This window comes from Rhinoderma darwinii, chromosome 4 (genome assembly GCF_050947455.1).
Source record: "Rhinoderma darwinii isolate aRhiDar2 chromosome 4, aRhiDar2.hap1, whole genome shotgun sequence".
Classification (NCBI taxonomy): Eukaryota; Metazoa; Chordata; class Amphibia; order Anura; family Rhinodermatidae; genus Rhinoderma; species Rhinoderma darwinii.
The window spans coordinates 168,076,617-168,093,248 of record NC_134690.1 but is presented as its reverse complement, the minus strand read 5'-3'; the positions used below and the strand labels follow the sequence as shown (position 1 = coordinate 168,093,248).

Genomic DNA, 16,632 nt, shown 5'->3' with positions numbered 1-16,632 from the left:
ACCTCAGACGGAACCCCGGAGTGGAAGCGAACGGTGATGTGAACAGGCCCTAACACAAAAGTTTTGTATTTTTTTAAGCTGGTTCACAAAAAAAATAATTCCAAATTCTACTGGACCAACTGCCTATTTAGAGACCGGCAGCAGCTCCAGGAGCGACATCATAAGGAACACACTAGGCGGATATGCTGAGTAAAACTACACAGCTTATCCGCCCCGGTAGCCGCAGGGAATTCTGCCAGCAAAACCGCACCAAATAGTGGCGCAGGTTTCGTGAGGCATGTCCGCTGCGGGAATCCTGCAGGGAAAAAAAAGTTTAGACTTGCCCCGGCCGTAGTTTAGGTGACGCATCTCTCTCTTCTGAACGTAGCCCCGCCTCCTGGGATGACGCTGTAGACCATGTGACCGCTGCAGCAGTCACATGGGATGAAACGTCATGACAGGAGGCCGGGCTGCGCTAAGAATAGAGGATCGCGTCACCAGGACTACGGCCGGGGCAAGTCTAAACTTTTTTATAAATGTAAAAAAGTGCCTTTTTTTTCCTCATGTGTGATTTTTGCGGCAGAACCGCAGCATTTCCGCAACAGAGCAGCGATTCCACAGAATACATTGACATGCTGCGGCTTAAAAAGCCACACTGCAGGTCCATTTTTTTTGCAGCGTGTGGATGAGATTTGTTCATATCTCATCCCCTCGGCTGCGACTGTGATACGCTGCGGATTGTCCACAATAAAATGTGTTGCATAAAATCCGCAGTGTTCATGCCTAGTGTGTTCCTACCCTAAAGCCGGATTTACACGAGCGTGTGCTTTTTGCGTGCGCAAAAACGTGGCGTTTAGCGCATGCAAAAGGTCATAACCGCTCCGTGTGGCAGCAGCGTATGATGCGCGGCTGTGTGATTTTCGCGCAGCCACCATCATTATGACACTCTGTTTGTAGCTCGTGGTGCTTTTCTGTTTTTATTCATAGTTTATACTGCTGCGGAAGTGCTGGGCGTGACTTTCACGCACCCATTGACTTCAATGGGTGCGTGATGCGCGAACAATGCACAAATATCGGACATGTCGTGAGTTTTACGCAGCGGACACACGGACACACGCTGCGTGAAAATCACTGACAGTCTGCACGACCCCATAGAGTAACATAGGTTCGTGCGAGGCGGGTGAAAATCACGCACGTTGCACGGACGTATTACACGTTCATCTGAATAAGCCCTAACAATAAGGCCCAGTTCACAGAGTTTTTGGGCCTTGATATTGACTCGGACACTGCGTCAGAATCAGCACCAAAAAACTTCCAAAACCGGCTCCCATTGATTTAATCTGAAATCAATGGGAGCCAGTCGCGGAAAAAAGAAAAAGCAGCACGTCCTTTCTTGCCGCGGTTCCGCCTCTGACCTCCCATCGAAATCAATGGGAGGCAGAAAATGCATTTTTCGCTGCGTTTTTTGTCTGCTGTCCTCAATCGCAGCGGGCAAAAAACGCGGCAAGATAGTGTGGGCAGGTCAAAATCTGCCTCAAAATTCTTTAAGGAATTTTGAGGCAGATTTTTTCGGCCTGCAAAATACTCTGTGTGAACAGGGCCATACAGAAACAGCACTTTGAGACACTTTACTCACCGTGTCAGAAGAGCTGCTCCCACTCCAGTCCTCTTCAGGCGATGTCTTCGGTCCAGATGTCGTCCTTCACCTCCAGGCTCCAGAAAATGGCGGGGATCGTAGAACTGCCGCCGCGCAACAACTAGACTCCTCCCCCTCTCCTTACGCAGCCACGCTCTGGAGGAGGCGGAGTCGGACGAGGAGTCGGGGTCGGACGAGGAGGCGGAGTCGGACGAGGAGGACGAGTCGGAGGCGGGCCAGCAGGTAAGTAGACTGCGCCGCTGTCCAGTGTGGCTGTCCTTCCCCCTAGATCTTGTGTTGCGGGCGCACCGCCTCCCTCTCGGCGGCGCGCGTGGGCGCGCGCGCTTGCGGTCGTTCGCGCGCGGTCGCGCGCTCACTCGTACGTGCGGTGTTTCGCGGCAGTGATAAGAGGGGGGCCCCGCAGCTCACGGCGGTGTTTCACGAGAGGGGGGCCCACAGCTCACGACATTGTTTTGGTGAAAAAAACAGGCCCCATTGCAGGGGCCTGTTTTTTTCTACCAAAGGCAAGTTGCGGCAGTTGCCGGGCCCCCCTTTCAATTAAGTTTGGCCGGGCCCCCTACACTACTACCCCTAATACCCCCCTGATGGCGGCCCTGGGGATAAGCAATCGTAGTAACGATCGCTCGTCCCCATATATTACTGATCATAGCTCCTTGTGAAAGGAGCAAACGAGCGACAATCAACGAGCTGTCTCGTTGATCGGTGCACGTTGTTACGGTCAAAATTGGCCGGTGTGATAAAAGGACCCTATGCACACGTCAGTATTCTGGTCAGTATTTAGAAGCCAAAACCAGGATTGGGTATAAAACACAGAAGAGGTGCAAATCTTTCCATTATAAGTTTTCTCTGTTTAGGAATACACCTTTAACCTTTTCCCTGCCAGGGGCGTATCTCAAATGTCCTGGCAGGGAATCACTTGAGTAGCGAAGGACGTATCTCAGATGGGCTTGCTACAAGTGAACCTTGCTTTGCCTAGATCGTGGCTAGAGCCGCGATCTTGGTGTCGTTTTAAAACCGCAATCAAGCCCAAGTTAGAGTATGCTGAAGTGGGAGCTGCAGAGACGTACAGCATGCACGCACAAACAAACATCAATACATTTTACACTGTCTCTATCCTGTCAATTTTAAGCGATAAATCCCCTAACCAATTCTCTAACAATACCTGTTACCCTCTACAGTCATAGTAATACTTATTATCTCTAGAGAAGAATGTCGAATACATTTCTGACCAATGGAACAGGATTCTGTCAGTCAAAAATAAAATATTCACCCAATGACTGTAGATACAAACGTTTGTTCATAACTTAGATGTGAGCAGCCAGTCCCGCTAACCTGACGTTGAGCGCAAGATACTTTCTATGTATCGAGGACACATAAAAGCTGTATCTCAAAGACAAAACAATTTTTTCATAAAAAACAAATAAAAAGTTGCTTAAAGCACCATGATACATTTTCCTTTTAAATAAATCAAAGTCTTAAAAGATTTACATAGCCGATAAAGGCAACTTGTCATTTTACCCAAACTAGCGCATAATCTACTAGTTGTAATGCTGTTGGTTTTTATCGCTCCATGTTGTATTTTACCCTATCCCCGGAGCCAGAATTGTTTGCGCCGATACATGCATTTTTCTCTTAAACGGGTGTCGTGTCAAAGGGCAGGGAAGCTTGCCAGAAATTTTCTAAATCGACTTCCGTTCCCTTACTACCCATAATGCCTAGTGCCTTCTCAGGAGCACGCATTATCACTGTCCAATCTCAAGCTGTCTGACCCGAAACCTCTACTCTGTCAGCAGGCATTGACCGGGAGGAGAGCCGAACCACACAGTTACAGTACACTACAGCACATCAAAGCGATCATCACCTTCACAATGGTCAGTGTCACATAAACGCCCGTTTCCTGTATTCCGTCCCAGCTTGTCTGTAACTAGAGACGGAAAGAACATGGCGACGGGATCAGAGTAGACTTAAAATGTCTCCGAAGGGAGACACCTAGTGGCGGTGTGTTCAGAGTGATTTTTTTTCACATGGAAAACAACATGTTGGGTAGTAGTAATAATAATAATAGATTACACTTTTGATGGTGGTAACTATGCCTAAAAAATGAGCACAAGTTATTTTAAAAGGCAGTGACCATTTAACTTGTCAATCATATAACAAAAGGACCTTTTTTGTCATACCTACGGGTGTGTCACAGGATATGTATGGATACTGAGTTTTTTTTTGCTAACTAAAAGCAGCTTTCAGATGTAGCCATAAACATGGTGTGAACAGAACCTAAGCTGGAGTCACATATCATGGCTTTTATCTAAGCGTACGTTCACAAATCCGCCTCCCATTGATTTCAATGGGAAATCTGCGCGTCTGCATACACATTGCAGAAACGTCACTTATTGACGCAAATTCTGTTCCATTGATCAGGCTAATCTGCGGCGCTAAAACTGGAAATCCGCGGCAAAAGTGTGCAAGTAACGCATGGACTTCTGACGCGGATTCTTGAAATTCTGTTGTGTGCCTCAAAGCGCAACGAAAATAAAACAGTCAAACAAAGATGCTAGAAGAACATATGTAGCAGGTTAGCACAAGTCATACATAGATAGTTACTTACAGATCATTTTTAAGACCACAGGCGGACATCCGTTTCACCACATAAGATTCATATAGTAATAGATTCATTACTAACATTTGGTAGAGCAGTTTGGGCATTGTGATCTAATAAATTGGCGAATGTACCTGGTGTGGCCCCAAAGTGACAGTAGTAGTACCCATTCGAGCGTGACCAATATTGATCTATTGGGAGATTAAATTAGTTCAGTTAGATGCAATTTCAATAAAGATTTAAGAAAAATAAAGAACGCCAGTAAACTCCTTCAGTTGTCCTTTTCTGTCAAGATTGTAAATGTTCACTCAGCCCTGCCTGGTTCTGGTAATGCAGGGTAACAAGTTGTACGGCCACCATCACAGTGCCCGCAAAAGTGGTTACCCAACATTTCCAGACTCTCGAATGGCAAATTTGCCTTATTTTGAAGCAATACCCAGGCCAGTACTGCTGCATATCCAGATAGACTTGACACTTAGAACTAAGGGAAGCCTGGGCGACAGCCATTGAGAGCGCTGTATTGGTGGACTTTTTTTGTTGTCATCCAGGCTTCCCAAAAACAGTGCTCCTATACCGCATTTTGCCAGCTCCACCCAGATCGTCGGCTCTAGCGGTCTCCTGATTGAGCCGTCACTCAGAGTAGGGAGTGGGAGAAATAAAACGTTGGTTTCTCGATCATGCAACTTGAATAAACGAGACAATAAGTATGTTTACAACACCCTTCCCCTCCCCCATATCGCTATGTCAGCAGTTTTGAGGCCTCAAAACAGCTGATAGATTCCCTTAAGGTGGACCCAGCCCCCAAACTAATACCTAAAAAGAGAAAAAAAAAAAAAAAGGAGATGCACGGTGCTGCATCGTGCAAGATAAACCGGATAGGTTAAATGAATAAGAATCAAGAAGCAGTTGCGCTCACCTATGTAAGTTGTCAGTGCAGGCACAACACTAACGTAGGCATGTAGAATTGACGTAGTCAGCTGCAGCTCTCAAATCCAATGGTACCACATAGAGATAAGGTTAGAACAAAATATTGCTGGATATAGATGAAAGGACTACTGGTAAAAAGGAGTAGATCCGGAATTTGTGATTTAAAGGACATTTAATGCATGGCTACGCGTTTCAACACAGAATCTGTCTCTTCATCAGGCCACAAAAAAAAATATATTTTTTTTTGAGGCCTGAAGAAGACGCAGGTTCTATATTGAAACGCGTAGCCATGCATTAAATATCCTTTAAATCACAAATTCCGGATCTACTCCTTATCAGTAGCGCTTTCATCTATAGCCATCAATTTTTTGTTCTAAACCCCAGCCCTCAAAGGGGCTGTCTTAACAGGACGACCCCTTTAAGTAACCTTATGGGTATAGTCAAGGTTCTGCCCAAACCCTACCTCCAACTTCGGAGCTTACATACTAGGACCACAATACACACGTTTGGATACAGTTTGAATCCTTCCATGATCTTCGTAGCCCGCTCGTTGCTAGACATGTTGAGTGTCTTCCTTGAGTCTATTCTGAATCAGAAGAATTGAATGAAGGTCAGAAGAACTTGTGAAGATTCTTCGACTTTGATGAAACTTCTTGTACTGCAGAATAGATGCTGCTGAGGTGTAACAAGTCCAATAAAGAATAAATGTGTGGATAATGTATAATGGAAGTGGGGCACTATGATAATGTAGAGTGACAGGGAGTAACCACCTGTCACTCTAGGTACATACCGACACTGTCAGCAGATCAGTGAATGGCCTGCAATGACACTAGAGGGGTATGAAACCGCTGCGGTCGCTGACTATTGACTGACAGACAAGGTGGTTGCAAGTGAAGACACAGGTCAACACTAAAGGGCAAATGTAAGAGAGCAGCCGTGGGGCTGTGTACCTTTCTGGGCCGGTGACAAGTCCTTGACCCCCGGTAATAACTGGGACCTGTCCTGTGTATCAAAGTTTCGCAGTAGCAGCTTCTTGACTGAAGTACCTGACAACGCAAGTCTGTGGTTACTATTAGTTCCCACAATGGCGGCTTTACATGGACCGTGTCAGAATTTGTCTTTTGGATGCTAGAATCCCGGTTTGGAGGCCGCTATTCATTATCATGTAGTCCAGGGTTTCAGATAAGCGGATTTATCGAATCGACTACAGCGCCTCCTCCCGTTATCCGTAACGCCTTGTGAGTTCAACCAAACTAAGTAACCGTCCAATACCAGTCAGGTTACCTAATAACGAAACGCCCTTTAAACCAATCAGAAACCGGTTTGCTTCTAAAGCCACCCTTAATGGGCGTGGCATAATGTACAATGTTAGGTTGTGCTCGTAACGTTCTGGTACAGAATATGCGCGTCACTCTGCCCAGCAACGTGACGTTCCATAGAAACGGATAGACGTGTACGGGAAGAGAGAGTGGTCAAAAATATAAGCGCTTCTATCGTTAAAAAAAAAAGAACAGAATTATGTGCCTGTAAATGACACAACGGGATAGTAAATGTTAGTATAATTTATTATTGCTATTATTTTTATTTACGTATTTTATAATATAACACTAGTAATCCATAATTCAGAATATAATTCATAAAAATGTTTTTTTTAAACTAGAATATACTCAAATATAATGGTTATAAAATGTTTAGTCTACACTTCAGAAATGTGAAAACCATATATGTAGCATTATTTATTTTAAAAGTAATGTATTCTCAGGAAAACCTGAGAATAGTTGCTGACATTTGGGGAAAGTTTGACAGTGACACAAGATAATTATATAATTATAGACTATTCCTTTAAAATAACACATCCACAGTGTCCAGATAAGATAGTGCTGCAATACAATGTGCAAAGAACCGCATCATACTGGAGCAGATATATCAAAACTGCTGCAGAGGAAAAGTGGGACTCCGCCTCTTATTTTTCAGAGGCCTTTTGGAAAATGAAAGCAGCAACCTGATTGGTTGCCATAGTTAATGACTTTAATTTTGCTCTGCACCAGTTTTGATATGTCTGCTCCACTATGCCTCATTTATGAACATTAGTACAGACAAAAAGTGGAGGGAAAACCACATTACAGCCGTTATGTTTTAACTTGCACTGGAAAAAATAAAGTTGCCATCTATTTGGTTGCTATGGGTAACCACACTAGTGCCAAAGGACAAATAAAAGTGCCAAATAGCAAGCAAATGACATACAGCGAGCAGATAACAATGCCATTAAGTGAGCATGCAGTGCCATAGGTTTACTAATGAACATCTTCTGACTATTCATTGAGACGTTCCAGAAGATGTTATCGTTGGCAGCCCGTGAGGCAGGGCACAAACCAATGACTAAACTGAAGGTTTTTTGTGCCATCTTCATCATAATCTTTCATATCTATTGGTTATATGAACTGGTCAGCTTCTGAAGTTAGTGGCACAGTACAACACCTGCAGACACCCACCCAGAACCAAGCAGACACACAGGGCTAGGAACTCACCCACTCTGACAACCGGGGCAAGGTAAATACTCACTGGGACCCAGGGTCAGATGCCCAGAGCAGGGTTAAAATTCAAGCCAAAAAGAGTGTGGGCCCCAGATTGCCCCGATCCTTGAAGGGCTCCACGATTGAAAAATAAATGAATCCCCTAATCCTACAGATGCTGTTTATTTTTGTTGTGTTTTTTATTTTTAACAAACAGGATTGGATCCCATTAGAGGGAGTTCACACTGAGTTTTTTTAATGAGCTTTTTACGCGAAAACCGCGCCGCAAAACGCGCAAAAGAACGTTCGAAAATGCCTCCCATTGATTTCAATGGGAGGCGGAGGCGTTTTTTTCCCACGAGTGGAAAAACCGGCTCGCGGAAATAAGAATGGACATGCCCTATCTTCGGGCATTTACGCTTCTGACCTCCAATTGACATCAATGGGAGGCAGAGAAAGTGTATTTCACGGGAGGCGAGAAACGCTGCGAAAATTGGAGTGTAGGCAGAGGAAAATCTGCCTCAAAATTCCAAATGGAATTTTGAGGCAGATTTTCCTCCTGCAAAAAACTCAGTGTGAACTAAGGAAAGCAGAAAACCCTTTCCCAAACCTGTTTTATGTAGACCGATCAACAAAACACACATGTGAATACAGCTCGGAACAGAGAATATGTGGCCATATAGATCCACCTATATAGTTAGCTAGATATTTTTTAGGTTGAACAAAGACATTTGTCCATCAAATTTCAGCCTTTCTCAGACCTTGTTGTTTAACCCCTTCAGGACACAGCCTGTTTTGGCCTTCTGGACCCAGCTGATTTTTTAAATCTGACATCTGTCACTTTATGTGGTAATAACTCCGGAATGCTTTTACCTATCCAAGTGATTCTGAGATTGTTTTCTTGTGACATATTGTACTTTATGTTAGGGAAAAAATCTGATCCATAAATTCAATATTTATTTGTAAAAAACACCAAGATTTAGAGAAAATTAGCAAAAATTAGCATTTTTCAAAATGTAAATGTATCTACTTGTAAAACAGATATTAATACCACACAAAATACTTACTAGTTTATATTTCCCATATGTCTACTTTATGTTTGTATCATTTTTATGAACATCCTATTATTTTTCTAGGACGTTACAAGGCTTAGAACTTTAAGCAGCAATCTCTCATATTTTCAAGAAAATTTCAAAAGCCTATTTTTTCAGGGACCAGTTAAGTTTTGAGGTGGCTTTGATGGCCTTATATATTAGAAAGTCCCCATAAATCACCCCATTTTGAAAACTGCACCCCTCAAAGTATTCAAAACAGCATTCAGAAAGTGTTTTAACCCTTTAGGCGTTTCACAGGAATTAAAGAGGCTCTGTCACCAGATTTTGCAACCCCTATCTCCTATTGCAGCAGATCGGCGCTGCAATGTAGATAATAGTAACGTTTTTGTTTTTTTTAAACGAGCATTTTTGGCCAAGTTATGAGCATTTTTATATTTATGCAAATGAGGCTTTCTAAAGTACAACTGGGCGTGTTTAAAGTTAAAGTACAACTGGGCGTGTATTATGTGTGTACATCGGGGCGTTTTTACTTCGTTTACTAGCTGGGCGTTGTGAATAGAAGTGTATGATGCTGACGAATCAGCATCATCCACTTCTCTTCGTCAACACCCAGCTTCTGGCAGTGCAGACACACAGCGTGTTCTCGAGAGATCACGCTGAGACGTCACTTCCTGCCCCAGGTCCTGCATCGTGTCGGACGAGCGAGGACACATCGGCACCAGAGGCTACATTTGATTCTGCAGCAGCATCGGCATTTGATTCTGCAGCATCATCGACGTTTGCAGGTAAGTCGACGTAGTTACTTACCTGCAAACGCTGATGCTGCTGCAGAATCAACTGTAGCCTCTGGTGCTGATGTGTCCTCGCTCGTCCGACACGATGCAGGACCTGGGGCAGGAAGTGACGTCACAGCGTGATCTCTCGAGAACACGCTGTGTGTCTGTGCACTGCCAGAAGCTGGGTGGTAACGAATAGAAGTGGATGATGCTGATTCGTCAGCATCATACACTTCTATTCACAACGCCCAGCTAGTAAAAGAAGTAAAAACGCCCAGATGTACATACACAATACACGCCCAGTTGTACTTTAACTTTAAACACGCCCAGTTGTACTTTAGAAAGCCTCATTTGCATAAATATAAAAATGGTCATAACTTGGCCAAAAATGCTCGTTTAAAAAAAACTAAAAACGTTACTCTTATCTACATTGCAGCGCCGATCTGCTGCAATAGGAGATAGGGGTTGCAAAATCTGGTGACAGAGCCTCTTTAAAGCACAGTAGAGGTGAAATTTACAAATTTCCTTTTTTTTTGCCAAAATTCATTTGTAATAAAAAAAATTCTGTACCACAGAAGGTTTTACCAGAGAAATCCAACTCCATATTTATTGCCCAGATTCTGCAGTTTTTAGAAATATCCCACATATGGTCCTAGTGCGGTAATGGACTGAAACACAGGCCTCCGAAGCAAAGGCACTAGTGGATTTTGGGGACTCCTTTTTTTAGAATATATTTTAGGTACCATGTCAGGTTTGAATAGGTCTTGTGGTACCAAAACAGTGAAGACCCCCCAAAAGTGACCCCATTTTTCAAACTACACCCCTCAAGGAATTTATCTAGGGGTATAGTTAGCATTTTGAACCCACAGTTTTTTTGCTAAATTTATTTGAATTAGTATGTGAAGATGAAAATCTACTTTTTTTTGTGAAAAAACTTAGAAATGTTTCATTTTTACAAGGAATAAAGTAGAAAAAACACCCCAACATATGTAAAGCAATTTCTTCCGATTATAGCAATACCCCATATGTGGTAATAAACTGCTGTTTGGACCCACAGCAAAGCTCAGAAGAGAAGGAGCACCATTTGGATTTTGGATTTCTGAGTTTGCTTGAATAGTTTTCAGTCCCGTGTCGCGTTTGCAATGCACTGGAGGGATGAAAACAGTGGAAACCCCCCAAAAGTGACCCCATTTTGGAAACTACACCCCTCAAGGAATTTTTCTAGGGGTAAAGTTAGCATTTTGACCCCACAGTTGTTTTTCTGAATTCATTGGAATTAGTCTGTAAAGGTAAAAATCTACTTTTTTTTTCTGTAAAAACGTAGACATTTTTAATTTTTACAAGGAATAAAGGAGAAAAAGCACCCCAACATTTGCAAAACAATTTCTCCCGATTACGTATATTCGCCATATGTGGTAATAAAGTGCTATTTGGACCCACAGCGGGGCTTAGAATGGAAGGAGCGCTATTTGGCTTTTGGAGCTCAAATTTAGCTGGAATAGTTTTTGGGTGTCATGTCGAATTTGCCAAGCCGCCGAGGGACCAAAACAGTGGAAGCCCCCCAAAAGTAACCCCATTTGGGAAACTACACCACTTAAGGAATCTGAAAAACCTATAGAGGAAGAGGTCAAGTACACTCACATAATGTGTAGTAGAAAAAAACTTCTTTATTGACAAATAGAGACACAAACAATTAAAAATGAGTCATACAATGTAAAAAAGGCGTCAGCCCATACAGGATACATGAAATGGTATTGGGACATAAGCATATGTAATAAAGACCCAGGGTTAGATGCTGATATCAGTGATAAGCTGAATATATATAACATGTAAGGAACAGTATATTTGTAAAGTGCTAGTGTGTAAGGATAATGTGCTTCCGGTATGGAAGACACCATTTACTGGTATCAGAAAAATATGACCAGTAAAGGTAAATTACAAAGCAAGACAGTACAAAAAAGACTGATGTATGCAAAGTACAGCCTAAATCTAGTGACCAAGCAGACACAAGAGTCTAATACAGAAATGATAGTACGTACCCAGATTCATGTCACCGCATGGGGGAGACACCAGACCTGACGCGCGTTTCGGCGAATGCCTTCATCCGGGGGGTGGTGTCTTCCCAGCGGGACCCTCCCTTATATACTGGCGTAATTAGATGTAATTCATATCAGTGTAAGCAGTGCAAGAGGTTTGCTGGCGACAAGCCGGGGGTAGCAAGATGGCTACTGCCCCACTTCCGGAACCGCGTCATCTGAGCGGACGTGAGCCAGCGGTGTCTGACAGCGCCGCCCACGTCCAGCTACGATTGGAGACTCGGCCGAGAGTGCGTGAGCCACTCCCCCACCCCTAGCCAGCGCACATCCAATCTGGAAAAATCCATGCGTGATTTTCTTGTTGAGCTACTAGAATATACTCTGACGCACAACTTTTTTACCTTCAATGGGAATTTCTAACTACAGCTCCAGGGAACGGCGATGGGGGCTGCTTGTGCACCCTCATATGCCAATTTGTTCCTTGGACTGTGGGAGAGAGACCTATTGACAAATGGCCAGGATGATTCAATGGACCGGATCCTGTTTTGGGCACGGTACATTGATGACATCCTGGTCATCTGGAAGGGTACATCATTTGAGTTAGACAAGTTCATGTTGGATCGCAATAATAACCAGGTTAATCTTACATTTACGTACAAATCGAATAGTCAATGTATTGATTTTCTAGACATCAAACTAACTAAAGACGCTGACGGATTCTTGCAGAGTAATGTGTATCGCAAGGAGACCTCTGTTAATTCTTTATTGCATTTTTCGTCTTCCCATCCACCACAGACCTTACAGGCGATCACTATCGGGCAATTTCTGAGGATAAGGAGGATATGTTCCTCCGACACTCTTTTTGAGGAACAAGCCAAGGATCTCATTTTTAATTGTTTGTGTCTCTATTTGTCAATAAAGAAGTTTTTTTCTACTACACATTATGTGAGTGTACTTGACCTCTTCCTCTATAGGTTTTTCAGTATATTTATGGTCAGAGTACCAGGTTATATTGGGGTTATCTGTATGATCTTCCATTTCTATATAGTTGTGGTTACCTATGTCATTTGACTGCTATTGATACAAAAAATATATTTACATTGTCTTCATTGAATTGGAGTTCGTACTATTGCTGCTTGTGTACAAATTAGTTATCTACACTTAAGGAATCTGTCTAAGGGTATAGTGAGCATTTAGACCCCACACGTCTTTTGCAGAATTTATTAGAATTAGGCTGTGAAAATTAATATCAACATTATTTCCAATAAAAACTTGAATTTTTTCAATTTCACAAAGGATAAAGGAGGAAAAAGCACCCCAACATTTGTAAAGCAATTTCTCCCGAGTACGGCAATACCCCACATGTGGTCATAAATGTTTTTTCATTAGAAAGTAATTAACCCTTTCCAAACTGATCCATGTTTTTCTTTTTAGTTTTAGTTTTTCCTCCCCGCTTTCCGAGAGCCACAACTTTTTTATTTTTCCGTCAATAGAGTGGTGTGAGGGCTTATTTTTTGCGGGACGAGCTGTAGTATTTAATGGTACCATTTTTTGGCACATATGACTTTTTTAGCACTTTTTATTACACTTTTTAGTGGAGCCAAGGTGACCAAAAAAACAGCGATTTTGCAGTTTAAAATTCTTTATTTTTCACAGCGTTCAATGTGCGAGTTCAATAATGGTATATTGTAATAGTTTGGACTTTTATGGACGCAGCGATACCAATTTTGTGTATTTTTTTTATTTTTTTACATTACTTTAGAGAAAAAATGGGAAAAGGGTTTCTTTTTGGACTTTAAATATTCATTTAATTTTTCCACTAATAATAACTATTTACTTTTGTTTTTACACATTTTATTAGTCCCCATCGGAGACTGGAACCAGCGATCATTAGATCACTGGTAGAATACACTGCTATACTAATGTATTGCAGTATATTGTGATTTTTACAGGCTCCTGTAACAGCGTGTTCGCTGTTTCTGTCCGTTAGTCCTGGGTATCAGCTGTAATACACAGCTGACACCCGCAGTGTATGGCGCGGGCTCAGCGCGTGAGACGCTCCATATATCACCCCCCACACCACTGCATGTTTTTAAGTCATGGTGCGTAAAGGGTTTAATGCGCAGCGGATGGTGCAGAGTGAAAATTAAAATTTTCCACTGATGTGCCAATTTAGTGCACTATATTTTGTGCCCAGTTTGCGCCACTGAAAACAAATACCTCATAAAATATTAACCGGGTTCTCCCGGGTATGGCGATGCCATATCTGTGGACGTAAACTGTTGTTTGGGCACGCTGTAAGGCTCAGAAGGGAGGGGACGGCATTTGGCTTTAGGGAGTGCAGATTTTGCTTGGTAGTAATTCTGTTTGGCGTTTTGCTGGTATTTCAGTTTATAATCATATGTAGGCTGGGCAGAGTATAACAGGGGCATAATAAGAGGGTATAACAATGGGGTAAATAAATAATAATCCGCAGATATGTGGCCAGTGTCGCACTTATAAATGGCACCCTATCTTATCCGCTTTTGGAACAGTGCAAATTTTGCATCGCCATATTCTGGGAGCCGGAACATTTTTATTTTTTCACCACGGGAGCTGTGTGAGGGCTTATTTGTTGCGGGACAATCTGTAGTTTTTATTGGGACCATTTTGGGGTACATGCGATTTTTTTGATCACTTTATTCCATTTTTCGTCAAGCAAGATGACCAAAAACCATCAATTCTGACAATGATTTTTATTTATTTTTTACAGCGTTCACCCTGGGCTATAAATGACCATTATATTTTATTCTGCGGGTCGATACGATTACGGCGATACCATATGTATATAGTTTTTTTTATGTTTTGTAGTGTTTGCGCAATAAAATAACTTATTTATAAAATAAATAATTTTTTGTCACCATATTCTGAGAGCCATAACTTTTTGATTTTTCAGTCAAAAAAGCGGTGTAAGGGCTTGTTTTTTTGCGGGACGGGTTGTAGTTGTATTGGTACTATTTTGGCATACATGCGACTTTTTGATCACTTTTTTATTGTATATTTTGGGTGGGATGCTGACCAAAAAATAGTGATTCTGGCATTGTTTTTCGTTTATTTTATTTGCGGTGTTCACCGTGCGGGAAAAATAAGGTAGTTACGAATGCGGTGATACCAAATATGTGTACTGTTTTTTTACGTGTTCATTTTTTTTCCTATAATAAAAGACTTATTATAGGAAAAAAAGCAGTTCTTGTTTATATCACTTATAACTTTTATTTTTACACTTTTTTTTAAAACATTTTTATTATCTTTTTTTTAGTTTTTTCACTTGTCCCACTAGGGGACATTTAGACATTTAGACTTGCAGCTCTTGTCGTTGCTGGAACACATTACACTACCTACGTAGTGTAATGCATTCCAACTGTCATTGTGACGTAACAGTCACACTGACAGGAATCCTACGACGACCACCCTCTGGCTGGTCCTCATAGGCTTCTTTCTGTACATGGCAGCCCGGAAGCCATTGTCTGGCGTCCAGTTGCCATGAGTACCATCCCCAGCCCCCTTGATTTCACGTGGGGGCTGCCGATCTGCGCTAAACACCTTAAGTCAAAGCACTGACGTAACTGCATGTCGAGGTGCACGAAGTTACTGCACACATCGACGTGCAGTTTCGTCAAGGTGCGGGAAGGGGTTCATCTGCAGAAAGGCAAAACAAAACCCCTTGTTTCCCCATTTACATCTGTAGCCAATTTTGACTTATCGGGGAGGGGGTAAGCAGGGGTGGGATTACAATTTTTAACAACAGGTTCCCTGTTTTTCGGATGAAGACATGCGGGGTGTGGATGGGTTCACGGTGTTTTGCAGTGTATCGTGCCATTGAAATTGATTCTTATAATAAAATAAAACAATTATGATATTCCAAATACCCCCTACATTAAAGTGGACTCGAATTAAAGAAATTCCCTGTCCAGAATGTTTTAGTGTGGATTGCCACACTATGTATATAATTAAATAAGCGTACAGACCTACCCACACATTATATTAAACTCACCCATTACGTATAGGCCTATATGCGCACATTCAATATACTAAGTGTGCTCAGCCCATTTAGTTAGGCTGTGCACATGAGAAGGGTGGAGGACAGTGCGGCTTGCGCAGTAAGCCGCAACAATTCTCCCGGCTAATGCACAGATACGGTGCCAGGAGCAAGCTCAGTACATATATACAGCACCAGAACAAAGCTCAGTACATATATAATGGACCAGAACCAAGCTCAGTACATATATACAGCCCCAGAACCAAGCTCAGTACATATATAATGGACCAGAACCAAGCTCAGTACATATATACAGCCCCAGAACCAAGCTCAGTACATATATACAACACCAGAACAAAGCTGAGTACATATATACAACACCAGAACCAAGCTCAGTACATATATACAGCACCAGAACAAACTCAGTACATATATACAGCACCAGAACAAAGCTCAGTACATATATATATATATATATATATATATACAAATATACAGGGTGGGCCATTTATATGGATACACCTAAATAAAATGGGAATAGTTGGCGATATTAACTTCCTGTTTGTGGCACATTAGTATATGGGAGGGGGGAAACTTTCCAAGCTGGGTGTTGACCATGGCGGCCATTTTGAAGTCGGCCATTTTGTATCCAACTTTAGTTTTTTCAATGGGAAGAGGGTCATGTGACACATCAAACTTATCGAGAATTTCACAAGAAAAACAATGGTGTGCTTGGTTTTAACGTTACTTTATTCTTTCATGAGTTATTTACAAGTTTCTGACCACTCATAAAATGTGTTCAAAGTGCTGCCCATTGTGTTGGATTGTCAATGCAACCCTCTTCTCCCACTCTTCACACACTGATGGCAACACCGCAGAAGAAATGCCTCCCGATCTGACCCCCTTAGACTTTTATCTTTGGGGTCATCTGAAGGCAATTGTCTATGCTGTGAAGATACGAGATGTGCAGCAACTGAAACTACGGATACTGGAAGCCTGTGCTAGCATTTCTTCTGCGGTGTTGCTATCAGTGTGTGAAGAGTGGGAGAAGAGAGTTGCATTGACAATCCAACAC

General features: G+C 42.3%; 1 protein-coding gene across 1 annotated transcript in view; it reads right to left on the bottom strand.

Moving 5' to 3' along the window:
• Window positions 1-16,632, bottom strand: part of PDE6D (phosphodiesterase 6D) — a 557,644-nt gene that overhangs the window by 68,106 nt on the left and 472,906 nt on the right. Inside the window, exon 3 of the mRNA XM_075861829.1 lies at window positions 5,674-5,834. Within this exon, the coding sequence (XP_075717944.1) occupies window positions 5,674-5,720 (47 nt within the window). The 5' untranslated portion in view covers window positions 5,721-5,834. The remainder of the gene's footprint in view (window positions 1-5,673; window positions 5,835-16,632) is intronic.